General features: G+C 37.6%; 1 protein-coding gene across 5 annotated transcripts in view; it reads left to right on the top strand.

Moving 5' to 3' along the window:
* The window catches only part of LOC103968386 (callose synthase 7), a 57,892-nt gene that overhangs the window by 9,631 nt on the left and 25,867 nt on the right, over positions 1-22,394 (top strand). Inside the window, exons 3-17 of one of the 5 annotated variants that reach the window (XM_009381614.3) lie at positions 746-858; positions 960-1,047; positions 1,144-1,254; positions 1,394-1,561; positions 1,656-1,745; positions 1,834-1,955; positions 2,035-2,158; positions 7,354-7,488; positions 7,633-7,709; positions 7,777-7,957; positions 10,063-10,182; positions 10,273-10,390; positions 10,527-10,858; positions 10,950-11,002; positions 11,085-11,145. In XM_009381614.3, coding sequence (XP_009379889.2) covers positions 746-858; positions 960-1,047; positions 1,144-1,254; positions 1,394-1,561; positions 1,656-1,745; positions 1,834-1,955; positions 2,035-2,158; positions 7,354-7,488; positions 7,633-7,709; positions 7,777-7,957; positions 10,063-10,182; positions 10,273-10,390; positions 10,527-10,858; positions 10,950-11,002; positions 11,085-11,145 — 1,893 coding nt within the window. Of the gene's footprint in view, positions 1-745; positions 859-959; positions 1,048-1,143; positions 1,255-1,393; positions 1,562-1,655; positions 1,746-1,833; positions 1,956-2,034; positions 2,159-7,353; positions 7,489-7,632; positions 7,710-7,776; positions 7,958-10,062; positions 10,183-10,272; positions 10,391-10,526; positions 10,859-10,949; positions 11,003-11,084; positions 11,146-22,394 lie in introns of those variants that run through there. The other 4 variants (XM_065146893.1, XM_065146894.1, XM_018828744.2 and 1 more) reach the window with 4 other exon arrangements.

The following is a 22,394-nucleotide window of genomic DNA, read 5'->3' as shown; positions in this document are numbered from 1 at the left end:
GGGGTTTTTTTTTGTGCGTACTGCCCGGTAGCGGGCGGTCTGCGTACCGATAGCCTGTCGGACCGGTACGTACCGCCCATATCGGGCAGTACGATTCGGTATGACAGACCTTGATTTGATGTATTGAGGCTGAAGATAAAAAAGTACATATTAATGATAATGATTATTGATAAAATTAAGAAAAGATGGAAAAATATTTTTATAAATTATTTAATGAATATTTCATAAATATCTAAATCCTATGTATCGGTAACAGTGGTAGTTTTATTGATCAGAGATTTGTTATTTGAATTGGAGTAAGTGCGGTTGAGGAAGCCCTAAAGAATATGAAGGAAAGGTAAAATTATGGGATCTTAGTGTTGGGTAGTTAGGAGACAACATATATAAAAAAATTATATTGCTAAATGTGAATGCTGAGATAGTTGTGCAGAATTATTAGGAAAAATAGGAAATAAAATTTTTTTATTCATGAATAATTAGGTATCGAGACCTTTAAATGTTATAGTTAAAAGATGTGAAAGTATTAATATTAGTGTTGTGAGAAGAGATAGAGGGTGACATGGAAGATTTTTAAGAAATTATGGATAAAGATTTAAATATTCTTAATTTAGATGAATTATGACTTTTTGCAGAGCCCAATGACGACAAAATATCTAATGTAATTTAATCGATCCCAAACAGTTGGGAGTATATGAGATTGCCTACTATTACTTGTTAAACATATGAGCTTTTTATTGTCCTGCAGGATGAAGAGGAAGTAAAGCCGCAACTTGCCAGAAGTGATCCGAAAGAAATACAAAGGTTCTATCAGTATTACTATAATGATTTCATCAAGGAAGGCCCTGCCAAAAGCAAACCGTAAGCCTGCCATGCAAGACTTTTTGAATTCGTTGTAACTAGTACTTTTTTGGGATACTATCCTCAATTTTATGGCTTGTCCTAATTATGGAACTGTTCAGCGAGGAGATGACTAAACATTATCAGATTGTATCTGTATTATATGATGTGCTGAAAACTATAGTACCTCCAGATAAAGTTGATGATGAGGTTTGTTTTGACTATTGAAAATATATGCAGTATGCATGTTTTTCCTTCATTTAGTTTTATTTTCTATCTAATATTAGCTGCACCTGTTACTTGCAGATAAAAAGGTGTGCTAGAGAAGTCGAGAGAAAGAAAAGTCACTTTACACCCTATAACATTCTTCCTCTTCATGTTTCTGGTGGTGCATCTGCAATCATGGAGCTTCCAGAGGTAAGTCACATAGTTTTTCTTCTTGGTTACTCAGTCACTAGGTAATTATGCTCTTTTCACTTTTAGTCTTCATTCTCTTGTGATTGCTTTTCCACTTCATGCTGTGGCACTTTTTGTCTTGAGCCTCTGGTGATTACAGATAAGAGCAGCAGTGAGTGCACTACGTAAAGTGGATAATCTTCCAAGGTCTAGACGACAGCCATCTACCAGTTCACAGCCTGAAGCTGATGGAATCCTCGTGTTTGATGATGGGGAAAGTTCTGTTCATGATTTACTCGACTGGCTTGGTTTAAATTTTGGTTTTCAAGTAAACACATAGTTGACTTATTTAATGTTGTCATTTGTATTATACATATTCCCATCTTTTGATAAGTTAACAAATGCAACTTGTTTAAATGTAGAAAGGAAATGTGGATAATCAACGTGAGCACTTGGTTTTGCTACTTGCAAACATTGACATGAAGAAAAAGGCTCTGGAAGAATATTCCCTTGTAATTGTCTTTCCATAATGTTCATGTCGAGAAATTCATCATTTATATATTTCTCTGCACATTCATAACTTGGAAATGCTGTTTACAGTTGGATGCCAATACGGTCGAATCTCTGAAAAAGAAAGTCTTCAAAAATTATGAGTCATGGTGTAAATATTTACAATGTGAATCGAACATTAAAACAATTTTGCCTGGTTCGAATGATCAAAGGTACAATTTTGTGAGTAATATCTATACATTAACCAAGCCTTATGATCTGATATCTGCATTTTTATCATCTTTTAAACAGGCGTCTCAGTGATGCTGAGTCACAACAGTTGGAGCTTCTTTACATTGGATTGTATTTTCTTATTTGGGGTGAAGCTTCCAATGTTCGGTTTATGCCTGAATGTCTGTGTTATATCTTCCACCATGTAAGTATTGTTTAAATGCCAATAATAACTGTTGTCTTGTGAAGCATCATATGTTTATTGGTCCATTTAGCTAACAAGTGTAGAAAAACCAACTTTGGTGTATCCTGCTATTGCTGATCGATTTTGTTCTGTCTTTTGACATTTCATGTTTGTATCAATCTTTGAAACCTCAGCTGGAGTTCATAAATCTAATATTCAACTGAAGTTGTTCAGCCATTAAAAGTTTCATGTTTAAGTTATATATATATATATATATATATATATATATATATATATATATATATATATATATATATATATATATATATATATATATATATATATATATGTTTGTGTGTGTGTGTGCATGCACATTGCTAACAATATAATGGTGTAAAAATTCTCTTATCATGAACTGAAGGCAAGAAAACATAAATTAGTGGCATCCAGTTTGAATAACAAGAACAATATAAGGTTAAGCACATGCTCTCCTTGTAGGTTCATTAAATTGATATACAACATGTAGCTAGAAAACTTAATTAAAGAAAAGTTCCACTATCATGAGATGCATGCTTATATCTGGAGAGACCTTAAAAAAGGGCTTATTTGTTTTGTGCTTATTTAACTTACAAATGGCTAGATTGCAGAAATCTTGACACCTCTTTTGCTATCACCATAGGCCAGGATGATTAGAGGTATCAGAATTATACATGTGTGTTGATTCAACTTTGCCTTTCCACTTTGCCATCACTTGGTAGAGGCTCGTAGGGTAGCACAAGAACCAACTCTGCTCCTTATCATATTCTTGCATCGTGTCCATTTTGACTTTTCTTTGCATGATATCGGGTAACACTACTATGTTTTAAGTACCATAAAATTCCCATGTGTCCTTATTTAACATATTTAATATCAATTTTTAATACATGTAATTTATTTTGGAATTAATGTATTTAATGTCATTTATCTTGGAATAAATACATAATTCATATTTAGTTCATTTTCTCATAGAACTAATTTTTGCTATATGTTTTTTTAAATTCATCTATGTTGATTCATCTTCTCTTGGAATGTGTTTGATGATAAGCAGACTATTTTTATTTAATTCCATTTCCATTGAATTAATTATTTTTCTTCAAATTTGTTTGTTATTAATTGCAATATTCTTTAATATATTTTGTGTACAATAATCCATGTTTAGCATTGACATGCAACTACTTGTTTGAATATTAAAATTGAATGTAGATTATCAATGTAATATTGAGTAAAGCTATGTTCATACTTGTATAAATTTTTTTTATATATTTTCCAAGTGCAGGGGATGGAGGATAGGTTCATTAGATGGTTGATCACAATCATAAAAGCTTGCTGTGATATATATCGAAATGGTTCATGAGAATGCTAGGAAGCTACTCATAATAGGTTTATGATTGTTCTAGGGTAAGTTTGGGACTAGAGAAAGAGAAACATTTTTAGGTTTATTGGAGAGAGGAAAAGTATGTGTAGAGATTTAGGTGACTTAGATGCTTGAAATGCACACCGAAGAGATCTTGGTAGTGATATAGTGGTATTAAAGAAAAAAATGGAGAAATTACTGTATAATTTATTTGATGAACATCCCATGTATAATCTAATTGGGAGCTAGAAATTGTGATATGATATGGAACCGAAGGTTTGTATGACATGTGAGGACAGGCCAGCTAAAATAAGATTCAAAAGACGATGCAAATGCATATGTGTGTGAGGCCTAATATCATCCCTATTAAAGTTTGGGAGATTATTGGATAGGTTGTTTTAAGTAGTTTACTAATTGTTACTACTGATCTATAAGAGTAATGAATGTATTCAAAGTCGATAAAATTATCAGGGAACTGGATCAGTGAGGTGTACCATTATTCCTTGGAAGAAGGTGATGACACAGAATTTAAAATAGAAGAGGGCTGTTTTGTGAAAATCAATTTTGGATTATTTCAAGAAGACAAGAAAAAAAAAACCAATTACTTTTGGATGCAATTAATGAAAAAAATTGTAAAAGGAATTAAGATTTACACATGATTTTATTGAATTAAAGTGGCATTTTGGAGTGTTGTGGAGATATAATGTTGTGGGATTCAGAAAAAGGATATAAACTAGTTGTTAGTTGTCAGATAGTTGATATTTCTATTCTTTTAGGTAAGCTTTGATAGAAGACAAAATGAGAGAAAATCAAAAGATAGTATAATTATATTAAAGGGATAGGTAGAATGTGACATCAGAAAAAGCTAGCTAGAAACAGTAAAAAAATAGACTTGAGTGTTCTTAATTTAACTAGGGATATAACCTTACATAGAACTCAATGTTGAGAAAAGATCGTTGTAGTTGACCCTAAATAGTTGGGATAACTTTTGTACTATATGCTATGTTGATAACATGATTTCTAAATATCATGTTGGGATAAGCCACAGAGGGAAGCTGTGGATAAACTACAAACTACAAACTACAAAGTATACCATATCTTATACTTTGTGGAAATTCTGTTGATGCTTGCTGGTGTTCTTTTCTACCAAACAAGTATCTATTATGAACTTGTTACTTCTACCTTTGCTGGACTACTGTGGCATTTTATGGATCTTATATCAAGGTATTCTCCAATTTGAGGAGACAAACCTCCTATCATGGTATGCTCCATTCAGGAGAATACATACTAAATACTTAACTCAGGAGACAACCCTCCTATCAATGTATTCTCCAATTAGAGGAAAATTAACCTATCAAGAATTAAAGAAAAGGAAATTCACTACCAAACTATGATAATTCATAATTCTATTACAAGTTTACAACTGTGAAGTAGCCATTACCAAGATATATGTTCTAGGGGTAAAATAGGCCATATTTATATAGTAAACTAATATACCTTGTGGGGGACTAGTTTCTTTTCTGGAAATCTTGGAATCTCACAAAATTCCATCTAAACACATGTATATAGCTCTCTATAAATCTCACCCCTGATGACTTAAGGGCTTTCCCAACACTATTTATAAAAAAATAGGACTTATATGCATACAACATAATATGACTTTAAACTTGATCCATTGTAGCAATTGAAATGAAGACCAAAATTCATCCACAATAAAGGAAAAAAGAAATCTAACCACAAAGTATTTGTCTTGGACCAACCAAGTTGGGACCCCCACAGGGAGTTGTGTGACTACCTTGTAACAGTTTCCCGCCTATCATATCCTTCTTGCCTCAAGATGGAGGTCCTTGTGCATGTAAAGGGACAACAATCATCTGCTTCTTTCTCCACTTTCATTTCACTAAACTTAGTACAATGTAAACATTGCAGAAATTGGTCTCCAAGTCAAAGAACAAAATCATTTAACTGCTTGTACTGTGACTGTGGTGGCGAATCAGGAGGCTCCATTGTGTTAAAATTGCAGCGATTTAGTTTCCCTTGACCTCTAAAATATCCATCTTCAGTTCATTGTAGGCTGCCAAAGATTGTTGGAGACCTTTGCACTCTTTAGATAAATTAGAAATTTGTTGCTGTTATGTTCTCCTTTGTAGTCCTTGGTTGTTGTAAATCACTATTGTCAAGGTTGTTTCATTAGATGTCAAAACACAGTTCGAATTGGATCAAAATATGAGGTATGAAAACTAAGCCTTCTGATCAGTTTGCCGGGAAGGCTTCCCATAACTGATGAATTGCTATGTGACGAAGTATGTCCTGTTACCTGCTGTGATCACGTGGGTGCATCAAATTCCAGCAGACTGACAGTCATCATAAAATTGCTCATTGTACATTAGAGGTTTTGGTTTTTCATTAAATTTTTTTAGGAGGGGGTGTTCAAAAAATTGTTTAGAGACATTGTCATTGCAAGAAGGTACCAGCAACACTATCACTGCAGGAGGGTACTCTATTCACTTCATGGACTAAATACTGTCCCTGGAAAGCCTGCAATTCTATACTTACCATAAATTTATAACAATATCTATATGCATTCATCATCAAAATTTGAGTTGGGTTAGAAATTTTGGAGACTTCCATTTAGATATACATAATTGTCATAAACTTAGTTATAGTATTGCGGGGGATTGTTAAGGAAGATCACCTTTCTCATATCAAATAATGAGATATGACCTGCCCATTAGGTTTTCTCTAATTCGATGAGTGTGGACCTTCCAAAGATATAAAGAAAGAGATATCATACTGCTAAATGACAATAATTCTACTTGAACAATCGATAAGACAATATTAAGACCTTCTTTAAGACGTACAATATGCAACATATGCAGTAAACTAAGCAAGAGTTCTCGTTTTTAGAAATCTCTGAGACCTATAAAATCATAGCCAAAAACATATTTATGACTTTCTGAAAATGTCAAAACATCCTTTCACACTGACAATATACAATATATGTCTTAAACCAAGGCAATTTTCTTTTCTAAATTCTATGAAACCTGTAAAATCATATCCAAAAACACAACTACAACTCTCTGAAAATGACTATTAATGGCTTGAGGACTTTCCCAACTGTGTCTATAATCAAAATATTGTTATAAATAAGAATACAGTTCAACATATGACTTTAAATATCAACTATAATATTAAAAAATAACCATAAGAAAAGCAAAAAAAAAAAAAAACAGTCCATCTGAAAGGTCCTTGTCTAGGTCAACCAAATTGGAGTTCTCACAGCGGTGGTTTTGGTATTGACTGCTTCATTGCACAAGGCTAAATATTTAAAAAATGGACTCATAAATCTATGTCAGAGTTCTCACAGCGGTGGTTATGATATTGACTGCGTCATTGCACAAGGCTAAATATTTTAAAAATGGACTCATAAATCTATGTCAGATGTTCTTTTTAGCTTGAAAAAAATGTTGTTACGGAAAAGTGGAAGAAAGGAATAACATAATTAGACCAATAAGGCTATCTTGGCAAAAGTACTTTTATATGCTTGTAATTCTAGTGGCTTCTGTTGACTCTTTTTATCTACATTTGGCGCCAGTTTACTGTTTTTCTTGACACCTCATCATATGTGGGTGACACAAGTGAATCCTATGAATAAAAAAAATGCCAAAAAGATATATATCTGCCATCAGACATACCAGCACACTAAGTCTGATCGTATTTTTAGGATAAGAGTTTTGTTTAATGTTACTTAAGGATCTTGTTATGTGTTTTCTTGCCTCCGATAGACAGCGATCTAACAGGCTCTTTTGATGAATCAAATAAGATGGCAGATGAGCTCTATGGAACTATAATTGGCAATGTCAAGTCTGCTAGTGGAGGTGTTTTTGAACCTGCATATAAAGGTGAAAGGTCATTTTTGCGGGATATTGTGACTCCCATCTACAACGTCCTGCTTAAGGTACATATAGGCTCCTACACGTACGGGAGTATGTTTTTCCTCAGCTCAATTAAGTACTCATCTAGTTATCGGGAGTATGTTTTTTCTTTTTTCCTGAAAAATAGCCAACAATGAAATCTCTCTATTTCTTCTAAAATGCAATAGGAAGTCCAAAGGAGCAAAAGCAGTACTCTTAGCCATTCACGATGGAGAAACTATGATGATCTGAATGAATATTTTTGGTTTGTATCCTTTTTATTCAAGTTGTGTTACTTAAGCTGTCTAGGAAATAAATATCCTCTTTTGCAGGTCCAAAGATTGCTTTGATAAATTGGGATGGCCAATGGATACTCGCGCGGACTTTTTCATGGATTTAGTGTCCATACACCCAAAAATTGATGATAAGTTTTTTGCAGATTCAGAGGCCATACACCGAAAAACTGAGGTTAAGTTTTTCACAGATTCAGAGGCCACACACCCAAAAACTAAGGTTAGGGTTTGTGCCTGCATCTATTGATGACTTCTGTTAGTTCTTCCTTTAGGTCAAATTTCAAATACTGGTTGGCTTGGTACATGGTGACCGGTATTGACCAGTCTGATCATGGATAAATATAAGACCATATAGGTTGGTACTAGTATCGATTGGAATTTCGGTTCGAAATTGATACCAGTCAGGAGCCATATTGGTATAGTACTTGTTCTGTAGTGTATCAAGTGTTGGAGCGGTTGGTACGGCCAGACTAGCAGTTGGCAAAGTAGGGGCAACAGAGGAGGTGGAGGAGGAGGAGAATGAGGTGGAGAGGCAGCACTATGCAGATGTCATCGTATTTTTTATGGTTATGGCTAGGACTAGGAGAAATGGTTTCTTGCTGTCAAAACTATGACAGAAATAGATCACATTTACATGTTAGATGGAGCAATGAACATGTTGCTGGGATTGGCTGACTGTTCTAGTGGTTCTAGATGAGTCATTTTTTAGGAATGCAGAATATGTGAAGTGCACTTGCCTAGAGTTTCCATATTATGCCTGTCCAGAAGCTACATAAGGTATTGAATGACTGGGTAGATGTCTGTATGCCTAGGGGAACTTTCTCCGAGGAAGAGAATGGTATTAAAAGCCATTTGTTGTATGGTACTCAAAAGGCCAGCATTGCTAGGTTGAGAAGAAGAAATAATATATCCTTGGGAAGAAAAGTAATGGTAATATTTGAGGGTAGAGGTTCCAGAAGCTCTATGATTTGATGGTTGGATGAGTGATTCAACTCAGAATTTCTTGATGATTTTTTGATTCAAGAAAGATGATCAAAAATAGATTTGTATCAACACATTATGTAAAACAGATAATCCATGAAAACTTAATTACTGAATGTTCCTTTATCACCATGATGATTCTTTGTCCAGTACAAACTTATCTTCACATATATTAAGTGGTGTGAAGTGTGAACTACTTTGATTCCCTAAATTAAGTGGTGTGGTTGTGGATTCAGAGGCCATACACCCAAAGACTGAGGTTAAATTTTGTGCCTGCATCTAGTGATGGCTTTTGTTAGCTCTTCCTTTAGGTCATGTTTCTAATACTGGTTGGGTTGGTACACGGTGGCCGGTATTTACCAGTCTGATCAAGGATAAATATAAGACCATATAGGTTGGTACTAGTATCGATTGGAATTTTGGTTTGAAATTGATACCAGTCAGGAGCCATATTGGTATAGTACTGGTACTGTAGTGTATCCAGTGTTGGTATAAATTGGTGGTTGGTACGGTCAGACGAGCAGTAGGCAAAGTAGGAGGTGGAGGAGGAGGAGAATGAGGAGGTGGAGAGGCAGCACTATATAGTTATCATCGTATTTTTTATGGATATGGCTAGGAGAAATGGTTTCTTGTTGTCAAAACTATGACAGAAATAGATCACATTTACATGTGAGGTGGAGCAATGAACATGCAGCTGGGGACTGGTCTAGTGGCTCTAGATGAGTCATTTTTTAGGAATGCAGAATATGTGAAGTGCACTTGCCTAGAGTTACAATATTGTGCCTGTCCAGAAGCTACAGAAGGTATTGAATTACTGGGTAGATGTCATTATGCCTAGTGGAACTTTCTCAGGAGGAGAGAATGACATCAAAAGCCATTTATTGTATAGGACTCAAAAGGCCAGCAATGCTCGGTTTAGAAGAAGAAATAATATATCCTTGGGAAGAAAAGTAATGGTACGTTTGAGGGTAGAGGTTCCAGAAGCTCTATGATTTGATGGTTGGATGAGTGATTGATCTCAGAATTTCTTGACGATTTTCTGATTCAAGAAAGATGATCAAAAATATATTTGTATCAACACATTATGTAAAACAGATAATCCATGAAAACTTAATTACTGAATGTTCCTTTATCACCATAATGATTCTTTGTCCAGTACAAACATATCTTCATATATATTAAGCGGTGTGAAGTGTGAACTACTTTGATTCCCTAAGTTAAGAATGGACTTTTTTATGATTAAAGTTGGTCTTTCTAACTGTTTTCAATCTGTGATGCTTCTGTTTACATGGGAGAGTATAAAAGTAATCTGTTTGTTCGTTTCATACCACCGTTTTATGGCAGAATGACCAATCTCTTAGAGGAAAGAGGAAACCCAAAACAAATTTTGTTGAAATTCGTACTTTTTGGCACTTATTCAGAAGTTTTGATCGCATGTGGACATTCTTTATATTAGCCTTCCAGGTATCTTTCTATTTTTGAGAATGCAAATCTTGTTCTTAGACAAACACCGGTTGATGCATTTTTGTCATGCTGTTACATACTTTCCCTCAGGCCATGCTCATCATTGCATGGAGTCCCTCGGGATCACTGACAGCATTGTTCGATCCAGATGTTTTTAAAAGTGTTTTAAGTATCTTCATAACTGCTGCACTGCTAAATTTTTTTCAAGGTACGATACTTAGATCTTGAATATGTTCTTCTTCGTGTCATTGAACTTTCACATCAGCTGAAGTTAGGGACATTAACTTTGTTCATGGTATTATTTTCTGTTTATTCTCTTGATAAAATCTTCATGGACTTTGCAGCTGCTCTTGATATTATACTTAGCTGGAAGTCATGGGGAAGCATGCAATGCAGCCAAATATTTCGATACTTACTAAAGTTTGCAGTAGCAACTGCGTGGATAATAATTCTTCCATTAAGCTATTCTAGCTCTGCCCAGAATCCTACAGGACTCACAAAATTCTTTAGCAACTGGGCAGGCGATTGGAGAAGTCAGTATCTTTACAGTTATGCAATTGTCATATACATGTTACCAAATATATTGGCTGCTATGCTGTTCATGCTTCCACCTCTTCGGAGGGCCATTGAACGCTCCAATAGGGTTGTTATTATTTTTCTCATTTGGTGGGCACAGGCAAGTGTTTACTGTATTCAAAATCTCAAGGACATGTTATTGGTTCTTGAGTTAGACAAGTTCTTATGAGACTTGTTCTTTATAATCTCAGCCACGGTTATATGTAGGAAGGGGCATGCATGAAGGCATGTTCTCGCTTCTCAAGTAAGATATTTACATCTTGGTTTTTCAATTTCAATTGGTTTTTTGCTCCACATAATGTAATACTATGCTGCTGATTTGGCAGATATACACTTTTCTGGATTCTGTTGCTCATCAGCAAACTTGCATTTAGTTACTATGTTGAGGTAATTGTCATCCAGTTTGCTTCAGGCAGAGAAACATTTAGGAATTGTCGGATAATATGCTTTTATATAGTTGCAAGTTTATTCAGATGGTGTCATTTTCATACTGGTGTTGTTTAGTATTCATTAACTTTCTTTTGCACAATGATTATTTACTTGGAAATATTTCTAAATCAGAAGGTTCTAGCCTTGTTTTCAGTGTACAAAAATTTTGTTATGTATACAACATGTTGATGACTTCTTTTAGGTACTATACTTCCTATTTAGGGATCATTCTTTGTAACTCTCTTTAGGTGCTATACGTACTGGTATTTCGACAAAGCTAAAAATAAAAAAACCTTTTCTAGAGTTTTTTTCTCCTAATTTATTGATATATAAATTATATTTAGAAAAGAATAATGTGTATCTAAGTCATAAATAAATAAAAAGTCTAGTTTATAAGTAGTAAAAATTGAATTTATCTTTTTGAATCTGTGAAGGAACAACTTTGTCACATGGGTGTCCATCAAAGGAAGTTGGTTCCATTGATCTTGAATCACCTACAATTTCTCTTTTATCCTAATTCCTTGGTTATGCAAATCAAGAGCTTGATTATCACTAATCGCTAATTAGTAATTTTATTAACAACAATGTGAGAAAGATTGGGAAAGAGAATGAGAAAGTTCATAAGAGTAAGTGAGAAGGGAGTGGAATTTAAAGTCTCAAGGAGGTCCCAATGGTCAACTTGATCGTTGGGGCTTGGTTTGATCCATTATGGATTCAAATGAATCAAAATATGGTGGTTAGTGATCCATGATCTCAATGGTTATGTGTCGACACCAATCAAAATCTTAAGCTGGTAAAAGTATAGTTTGGTCTATATCATTCGATACACCACCCTTGTACAGATCGAAACAGTCAGTTTTTTGCACAACATTGGAAAAAGGTTGGTAAACGTACATGTCAACTGACAATTGGTACGTATGGTCCATTTTGTATCATTTCGGGTAGTGTATCAAACAATGCTCCTAATATTGTCGAAACATTATAACTAGTTTCTACCCATAACAACCATGCAATCTATACTAAATATCATGATCCAGTTTGTTGTGATAATTGACGCTTCAACTTGTTGAACACGAACTATTGCTCCAAAATGTTTAAGCCCGAGTTAATGATAGTATACTCATTTAGACTGATAGACCAATTTAAATCTTCTCCCACTTCTTGTGGGACTAAACAAGCTAAGGGTGTTACAATGACTTTGCAAAGGATTTCAGAAAAGTTTATTCTAGGCAAAGATAATAAAAAAAAGTCATCAATTAGTTGACTTAGAAATTCTTTGAGTTGTATTGAAAATTGAAATGTCTTTTGGTCTTTCTAGGGACTCTTTTTGTATTAAGTGCACTCATTTACTATTTAGGTATTCTAGAAGTCACATTTTAAATTTTTAAAAGACATACTAAATCGCCAGGAGATTAATCTTGGGAATAATTGCCTTCATTAATTGTACCAAGGCTCCTAAACCTTTATAAATAGTGGAGCTTGTTAATTGATCAAACATTTTTAGATTTGAATGAAAAGAATTGTATCTTCTCTTGTCTCTTATTTTTCCCTCTTATCTCATATTTCTCTTTCTTTCTCTTTCCTTCTCGTTCTCTCTACTTCCTACTCTATTCTACATCAGTATTGTATTAGAGCCCCATAAGAAACTTGCCCTGTACCCCATTGAGTTCCAACTAAGAGCAGAAGCTTCGATCAACACTCAAGGATCTTTGCATCTCCAACGTTAGCCCCTTGCATGTGGAGTTAGACTTTGGGGCGATTATTCCTACGGAATTGGTGGACTAGATAGCTCTCAGTGCCGGTTAAATTTTTGAAAACTTTACTAATAGTGTTTTGTAGGAAAGAAAAATGGTATATTTCATTAGATTGCGATTTTTATTGCTTCTCCCCCTTCTTTTCTACTCTCCCCTTTAGCTATAACTACAGTACTAGTAAAATTTGAACCCTTGAAAGTTCTAAAAAAAAAACAAAAAACAAAAAGTGATGAAAAGAATGGGTACCATTTGAAGCATTGCATTTCTACGTTGTGCATTGCAACAATTAACAACCTCATTATCAAAGTAGCATTAGAATCATGACTAGGCGGAGGTGAAAACCAAGCCAATCCTGATGAATCCCTAAACCAATAGAGTAAGGTAAACACTTTTAGGACCAGACTAGTAGATCATGACACAATGTTGAACCAATTATGTGACCAAATGACCCATGTCTTAATAGCTCTCCAACATCTTGAAAAATGACCTATGAATAAGGAGGTTGATGAATCAGTTAGGCAACATGTCCATTCTCCATACTCCATAGCTTCAAATAAAATAAAAAAACTTACTTCCAAGGCTCAGTTCGAACAAAACCTAGGTCCACCTATAGGGCACTTGTTTACAGTCATGCTCGAACAATTCCTAATGACCATGCTTTTGACCTTAATGATGAATTCCTAGAATTTGTTAGAAATTCACAAACCTGAGTAATGGGACAACGAGTTTGGTTTGATGTCAATATGGGGGAAATGGCTAGAAGAGTTAAAGTGGATTTGTCGGACTTTAATGGTGGGTTTGACCTAAATATGTTTGTTGACTGGTTAGATAGCTGGTTAGATAGCTCTCAGTGCCGGTTAAATTTTTGAAAACTTTACTAATAGTGTTTTGTAGGAAAGAAAAATGGTATATTTCATTAGATCACGATTTTTATTGCTTCTCCCCCTTGTTTTCTACTCTCCCCTTTAACTATAACTACAGTACTAGTAAAATTTGAACCCTTGAAAGTTCTAAAAAAACAAAAACAAACAAAAAGTGATGAAAAGAATGGGTACCATTTGAAGCATTGCATTTCTACGTTGTGCATTGCAACAATTAACAACCTCATTATCAAAGTAGTATTAGAATCATGACTAGGCGAGGTGAAAACCAAACCAATCCTGATGAATCCCTAAACCAATAGAGTAAGGTAAACACTTTTAGGACCAGACTAGTAGATCATGACATAATGTTGAACCAATTATGTGACCAAATGACCCATGTCTTAATAGCTCTCCAACATCTTGAAAAATGACCTATGAATAAGGAGGTTGATGAATCAGTTAGGCAACATGTCCATTCTCCATACACCATAGCTTCAAATAAAAAAAAAAACTTACTTCCAAGGCTCAGTTCGAACAAAACCTAGGTCCACCTATAGGGCACTTGTTTACAGTCATGCTCGAACAATTCCTAATGACCATGCTTTTGACCTTAATGATGAATTCCTAGAATTTGTTAGAAATTCACAAACCTGAGTAATGGGACAACGAGTTTGGTTTGATGTCAATATGGGGGAAATGGCTAGAAGAGTTAAAGTGGATTTGTCGGACTTTAATGGTGGGTTTGACCTAAATATGTTTGTTGACTGGTTAGATAGCTCTCAGTGCCGGTTAAATTTTTGAAAACTTTACTAATAGTGTTTTGTAGGAAAGAAAAATGGTATATTTCATTAGATCGCGATTTTTATTGCTTCTCCCCCTTCTTTTCTACTCACCCCTTTAGCTATAACTACAGTACTAGTAAAATTTGAACCCTTGAAAGTTCTAAAAAAACAAAAACAAACAAAAAGTGATGAAAAGAATGGGTACCATTTGAAGCATTGCATTTCTACGTTGTGCATTGCAACAATTAACAACCTCATTATCAAAGTAGCATTAGAATCATGACTAGGCGAGGTGAAAACCAAACCAATCCTGATGAATCCCTAAACCAATAGAGTAAGGTAAACACTTTTAGGACCAGACTAGTAGATCATGACACAATGTTGAACCAATTATGTGACTAAATGACCCATGTCTTAATAGCTCTCCAACATCTTGAAAAATGACCTATGAATAAGGAGGTTGATGAATCAGTTAGGCAACATGTCCATTCTCCATACTCCATAGCTTCAAATAAAAAAAAAAACTTACTTCCAAGGCTCAGTTCGAACAAAACCTAGGTCCACCTATAGGGCACTTGTTTACAGTCATGCTCGAACAATTCCTAATGACCATGCTTTTGACCTTAATGATGAATTCCTAGAATTTTTTAGAAATTCACAAACCTGAGTAATGGGACAACGAGTTTGGTTTGATGTCAATATGGGGGAAATGACTAGAAGAGTTAAAGTAGATTTGTCGGACTTTAATGGTGGGTTTGACCTAAATATGTTTGTTGACTACTTAGATAGCATGGAATCTTGTACCAGGTGGTATGCTTAATGCTAGTGCAAGTTTGGTATTCACGAAATACTTGGCTAAATATCGCTTGATACAACTTGGTCTATGTATTGGTTAGTGGTCGCACTAATATATTTATGCCCAACTAGGTTTTGCAACCCTGGCCTGTTTTATATATTAAATAATTCCATGTGATGTTTTGAATTTCGTGATCAACATCTTTGTACATATAGTAGGGTGTTGTGCCGTGGTGTCACGGACAAAGATGTAAATGAGATGTTTGATGTAATGTTCATGAATATCCGTGTCTTTCGGTTTTGTTCATGTTTTGCACAAGCATTAGGTTTGCAGTAACCTTGGCAACTCTAGTTTGGTTGGCTTTTATAGCCATTTCAGGCTTGTAAATATAGGTTGTTTGTAGTTATCGTGCAAAATCAAAACTTCCCAGAAACAAGCTATCAAAGCAGCAATTTTAGGGGTTTTCTAGCTTCGTAGAGTAGTGTGGAGTGTCAGCCAGTACAACACCCAGGAGCTACCCAGGTGGCACATGGCCGAATGAGCCTTTTGGTAGTGTCTGGGGTTGGTTCGTTGTCTTGTTTTGCAATAGTGTCATGTGAGCACTTGTGAGGACTTTGGGCCACGACAGACCACCTTAGATCCTTTGTCGTGTGACTGTTCAGAGCTTGCGAAGTCCATATTTATAATTTGCATTGCCTATCAAGTGTTTGTTGAAAGGGTTGCTTGTGGATCCCGAGTTAAACACTTTCTCTAACCTGTCCATTTGTAGGTCTTTAAGGGACCTTAATAGGTTTCAAGGAGGTTGCTCTCAGCGGACGGACGCACAGGGGTGCCGCACGACTTAGCTAAAACCAACTAAGTCTGTGACAAATGTAGGGGAAGGAGTTACTCAGAAGAGCGGGCGTCCTATATTAACATTTAGAGGAATGGCCAACCCTTCGTGCGAGAGGTACCACGAGGACAAGTGAGCTGGGAAGAACGTATGATGCATAAAGGTTGGGATGGTTGAGTTCAAGCTACGACTCGACGTTGGAAACCAAACTTGATGGTGCTCAAAGCAATTGGGGCACTTGGCAAAGGATGAGATCATACAAGGTGGGATAGGTTGCTCAGCGACTGAAAGAGTTGTGCGAAGCTCATAGAGGTGAGGGGAATTGCTAACTCGAAGAATTCAGTACTCATGCAAGGGTTGTCTGGGATGGTGTGCTTTCCGTGGCCATCCTAAGGCGATCGAAACTCGACGCAATGGAACATTGAAACTTTCTCTTCGGTATGGGAAGGATACGCCCATAGGAGGCTAAAGTGTGTAGCGTGTTCAGTATGTTGCTAGGCCTCGAGGGGCGCTAGGGGCTATATTGGCGAAGAGTCGCAATTTAGCAAGTGCGTTTGCGGGGATGGAACAATGCATAGTTTGTTCAGCAAGGCAGAGTAGTCTAAAGGGATGGTGGTCTTTGAAACTTCCAACAGGAAGGATGCGAAGAGAAATTACTCCAACGAGATAGATATCCAGGAGTGATAAGTCCATCTTCTCCAGAGGGAGAATCATATTCAACGAACCACACATGTTGAGGAAGGGTATTTCAAGACAACAATTCCACAAAGCTCAATGGATTGAGTGATCTTGCATGAGGTATGCGTTGGTGGACGCATTACGAGATCAAGTGGGGGAGCGGCCTAAGACAACACGCGATGAAGGCACACTTAGAGTCGATGTGGAGATCATACTCAAAAAAGGGTTGACATGTGGAATGGTGGGCACAAGGGCCACCTTTAACTTAATACATACCGAGGGACTAAGTAACTTGGGTGGAACTTGGTGAAATGCCCAAGCCACATGATGGGAGTCGACATAGAAGATGAAACATGGAGCAAAGGCATGAAGCTTTTCTTGGATAGAGGTTAAAGACATGAACTCTTGAAGAGGCAAGAGCGGGATCATGTCGTTCCATAGGTCTCTCATTCTGATGGAACAGACTCAACCTGCATGGTGCTAAAGTTGAAAGGATCTTCAAGGCACATGCATCTTATCTTGATGTAGCATTTGACATAGGAACTAAGGTGACTCAACTTGCGGAGGCGAAGTTGGGTTAAAAGGCCTTGACATGGGGCAAATGGACGCAGAGGCATGTACTCTTGAAGAATATGACGTAGTGTTGCCATTTGAGTTATTGCGAAGGAAGCAATGCGCAATAAAGATTGTGTTGGGGGCAAAGGCCTTGTATCCAAACATTGACACACCAACATCAGCGAAGTCGGTGGACTTTGGGAGCTGTTAGGCGACGAGCTATACTAGAGCTATGCTTCGTCTGAGTGTGACCCAAGAGCAAGTGGACGAAGGTCGATTGTCAAAGGAGCGAACACAATCGGAGGTGGTGGAGGCCCTGCAATGTATTGGCAAAGGCCACATATGGAGATATTACAGTCCGAGTTTATCTTACAAAGATCAAAATGCAATGAAGATGTCATCAGGAGGCGATTTGGTGTAGCAGATCACGGTGGAATAGTTCGAGGTAATGCCACACACACACGAGAGAAGTCCCGTGAGGGACTTAGTTATACAGAGGTATGAACTGGAGCTACTAGGAGCTCCACTTCGGTGACAACACAACGACAAGTAGGGATATAGATTCAAGAAATGAATGCCATGGTATTACAAAGGTGGGTCTTCCGTACGTGTATCGAATTTTGCATCAGATGAAAACCTTAGTCATCAGTATATAGGGGTTGTGTACCATTGAGGGAGAATTCTAAGTGTAAGTATGATTGGAGCAACTTGAGAGTTGGACTGCTTCAGAGCTTATATTTACTTATGGAAGCCCGACAAGTCAGAGGACAAGGTCGAGTAAGAGAATGTTGCTACTAAGGAAGCTAAGGAGAATGAAATTGGCGTAAGCTCTACAACATAATGGCAAAGGCCATGCATAGGAGTTGAAGTATGTCTTTCCATTGACAAAGAGAATTAACTCGGAGAACACAGAGGTGTTAAAGTAGGTGGTTGAAAGGGGTGAGGAAGCGATGACGAGTCCAGAGGGACTCAGCTACCTAAAACTAAGCGTCGGTTATAATAAAGGTGGACTCGGAGGAGTGTCACTGTGTCGCAGAGGCGGATCTACCGATCACGAAGAAAGGGACGTAGGTGCGAGGTGATAGACATGAGCATGACAGCGTTATGGAATCGCAGAGGCGGGACTTCCGTGGAGTCATCAATCCCTCGCTCTCATGGAGGGAGAGCGCTTGGTTGTGTAAGGGGCTGAGGAGGTGGTGAATGCATAGGCAGTCTCCAAGTACCAAGACAAGGCTAAAGAGTAGAGGCCAAGGAACTTCATAAGATTGGTGTTAACAAGCTTCTCATCAAAATAATTGAAAGTGGAGGATTTTGGGTCATTGCAGGAGTGCTCGACTAAGGAACGAAGTAAGTAGTACGTGGTACTGTACCTTTTTTACTCAAACGAGTAGACACAAATGATGAAGAAGATGATACAATCCCAGAGGCGACTAAAACTATTAGAATTTTGCTCCAAGTTGGGGTGAATTTTTTTTTTTTTTGGGCAAAACTTCTTGCATTCTATAAGTTCGATAGCAATGAAACGGCGAATCACAGTAGCTAATTCAATGCAAGGAGTGTAAACACTTTAAGTGCTTGGAAAGTGTGAGCAAAGAGCAAGCTAAGGCTAGTAACTAGCTCGATGCATGAAGTACAACCCTTGAGGAGGCAGGCGAAGTCGAGTAAACTTTGTCTTTTCAACTCCTAATAGAATAAGTGAAATTGAGGATCTCGGTTCTCTTATTTATCCAACAGAGGAGCTCTGCACATGTTCGAAGACCCTTCGAAGAACTTAGCGGAAGATAACAATTGTCAAATCCTCACCAATGGTGATCGGTTCTATCGAGAGTAGACTGTCTGTTTCATTTCCCAATGAAATACCAAACAAAAGCAAAAGTGACGCAAAGTTACTTGGAGGCGACAACTAAGTGGAAGAGGAATCGATGGGCAAATTTTGTGGAGGAAAGACCCCTAAAACTTCAAGGTTTGTGAGGCGATACTCGTTAAGGCTGTTAGGGTTGATCTCTTTAGGGGATCGACCTCCTTGGAACTCTATAGGGGTTCCTCCCTCCAAGTTGCTGCTCAAAGGCTGCAGAAAATATTAATCTATTGTTTAAGAAAAGAGAAGGAATACATGGCTATTTATAGGGCTTCTAAACCCTAACTCCTAATAGGACTCCTACTTAAGACTCTTACTTCTAACCAACTCCTAATAGGACTCCTACTCAAGACTCCTATTCCCTTACAACTCCTAATTCTTCTCTAAGAAAAAACCTCCTACATGAATGTCCTTCTCAATTAGGACTCTCCTAGCTAGAGTCCTAATAGACCCTCCCTCTTCAAATCAGCTTTGTCCTCAAGGCTGAGATTCCATGAACTCAGGGAATTGGGTCTTCAGCTCCTCATATGGTTCCCATGTGGCGTCTTCAAGTGGTAGATTATTCCAATGCACTAGTACTTCAGTAGAGGGATGTCAGCGACGCATCACGATCCTGCGATCGAGGATGGCTTGTGGTTGGGCTTGAATAACTCCATCCTCAGTTGTGTTGGGCAATTGGATCTGGGGTGACTCGTGTTCTCCCAACTTGGGCTTTAGGCATGATACGTGGAAGACAGGGTGAATTTTGGCATCCTTAGGTAATTTAAGTCTATACGCCACGACTCTAATACGCTCTGTGATATGATAGGGCCCATAAAAATGTGGGGATAGCTTCATGGAGGCTCGAGTGTTGATAGAGAGTTGCTTGTATGGTTGTAGGCGAAGATAAACCCAATCTCCCACTGAAAATTCTCTTTCACTTCGTCGTGTGTCGACTTGCTGCTTTATTCTGGCTTGAGTGGTAGAGAGATTATCTTTTAACAGTTGTAAGAGTTTGTCCCTATCAATCAATTCTTGGTCAACCTGATCTACCTTGGCCGAGCCAATTATATACTTTGGAATCACAGGGGCTGGTCGACCATACAATGCTTCATAAGGGGCACATTTTGTAGATGAATGATATGTAGTATTATACCACCATTCGGCCCAGGGAGGCCATTTCGCCCACTCTTTTGGTCGGTCACTAACGAAACACCGGAGGTATGTCTCTAAGCATTTATTTACCACCTCTGTTTGGCCGTCAGTTTGTGGATGATACGCTGTGCTCATCTTGAGTTTGGTGCCTTGTAACTGAAATAACTCGGTCCAAAATTTACTAGTGAAGATCCTGTCACGATCACTTACGATGGACCTTGGCATCCCATGCAGTTTAACAATATTTTCTATGAAAATCTGGGCAATACTAGCAGCAGTGTAGGGATTTCTCACAGCACAAAAATGAGCATATTTCGTAAGTCGATCAACCACCACGAGAATCGTGCTTTTACCTTTGGAAGATGGCAGCCCTTCAATGAAGTCCATGGAGATGTCAGTCCACACTGAGTCTGGTATGGGTAGTGGTTGTAGCTTCTCTGGATTTGCCACAGTTTCACCCTTGTGCTGTTGACATACATCACATTGTGCCACATATTCAGCAATAATTTTTTTCATCCCTCTCCAATAAAAATTTTGCTTCACTCTTTTGTAGGTTCTTAGGAATCCAGAGTGCCCTGCTGAAGGTATGAAGTCCATTTCATGCAAGATGATTGTGATGCAAGGAGAGTCAGGTATAAGCACAATGCGACCTTTGTAGCGTAGATCTCTCGAATCCCAGGTGTAGTGGGCTATTGCACTTGGATCCTCCTCCAATTTTTTTATGATGTTGCTGATTTCTGGATCCTTCTTCCATTCTTCCCTAATGTCCTCGAGGAGACCGGTGGTAGGAAGGGAGATGGCTGAAACCTTAGCTTGTTCAGGTAGCCGTGAGAGTGCATCTGTAACAACGTTTTCTTTCCCCTTTTTGTAAATAATTTCATAATCAAATCTAAGAAGTTTGGTTACCCATTTTTGCTGCTCAGGGGATGATATCTTTTGCTCCAAAAAGTACTTGAGGCTTTTATGGTCAGTTTTAATTTGAAATCGTTCGCCGATCAGGTAGGGTCTCCACCTCGTTATTGCGTGTACAATAGCGAGCATCTCCTTATCATATACTGACATGTTTTGATGGGAGGGAGATAATGCCTTGCTAGTGTATGCGAGTGGTCGACCATTTTGCATGAGAACGACTCCAATTCCGACTCCAGATGCGTCAGCCTCAATGATGAAGGGTCTATTAAAATCTGGTAGCGCAAGCACCGGCGTTGTTGTCATGGCTGCTTTAAGTTTGTCGAAGGCAGCAGAGGCTTTGTCCGACCATTGGAAAGCATCTTTTTTCAGTAAAGAAGTGAGTGGTGCACTGATCTTCCCATAGTCCTTAACAAATTTTCGGTAATAGCCCGTTAGTCCAAGGAACCCCCGCAGTAATTTCACGTTTGTAGGTTTCGGCCAGCCTTGCATTGCCTCAATTTTTGTTGGGTCTACCGCCACTCCTTCTTATGATATTATATGCCCAAGGTACTCTACTTTTTGCTGGAGAAAGCTGCATTTTGGTTGCTTAACAAAAAGAGTATTCTCCCGAAGGATCGTCAAAACAATCCGTAAATGTTGAAAGTGAGTCTCAAGAGAAGGGCTGTAAACGAGAATATTATCGAAAAATACCAGCATAAATTTACGAAGAAAGCTTCGAAAAATATCGTTCATGAGACTTTGAAAGGTTGAAGGAGCATTAGTGAGTCCAAAAGGCATTACCAAGAATTCATAATGGCTATCATGTGTGCGAAATGCAGTTTTTGGAATGTCATCGTCACATACCCGAATTTGGTGGTAACCGGATCGGAGGTCCAACTTTGTGAAGACTCGAGCTCCTTTCAATTCATCAAGAAGTTTATCCACCACTGGTATTGGGTACTTGTCCTTGACGGTGATGCCATTTAAAGCTCGGTAGTCGATGCACATCCGCTAAGTTTCGTCCTTCTTGCGTACAAGTAGCACCAGTGAGGAATAGGGACTGC

The sequence above is a fragment of the Musa acuminata genome, chromosome BXJ3-4 (genome assembly GCF_036884655.1).
Source record: "Musa acuminata AAA Group cultivar baxijiao chromosome BXJ3-4, Cavendish_Baxijiao_AAA, whole genome shotgun sequence".
Classification (NCBI taxonomy): Eukaryota; Viridiplantae; Streptophyta; class Magnoliopsida; order Zingiberales; family Musaceae; genus Musa; species Musa acuminata.
The sequence above is the reverse complement of the archived record's forward strand: the minus strand, read 5'-3'. Positions and strand labels throughout refer to the sequence as shown.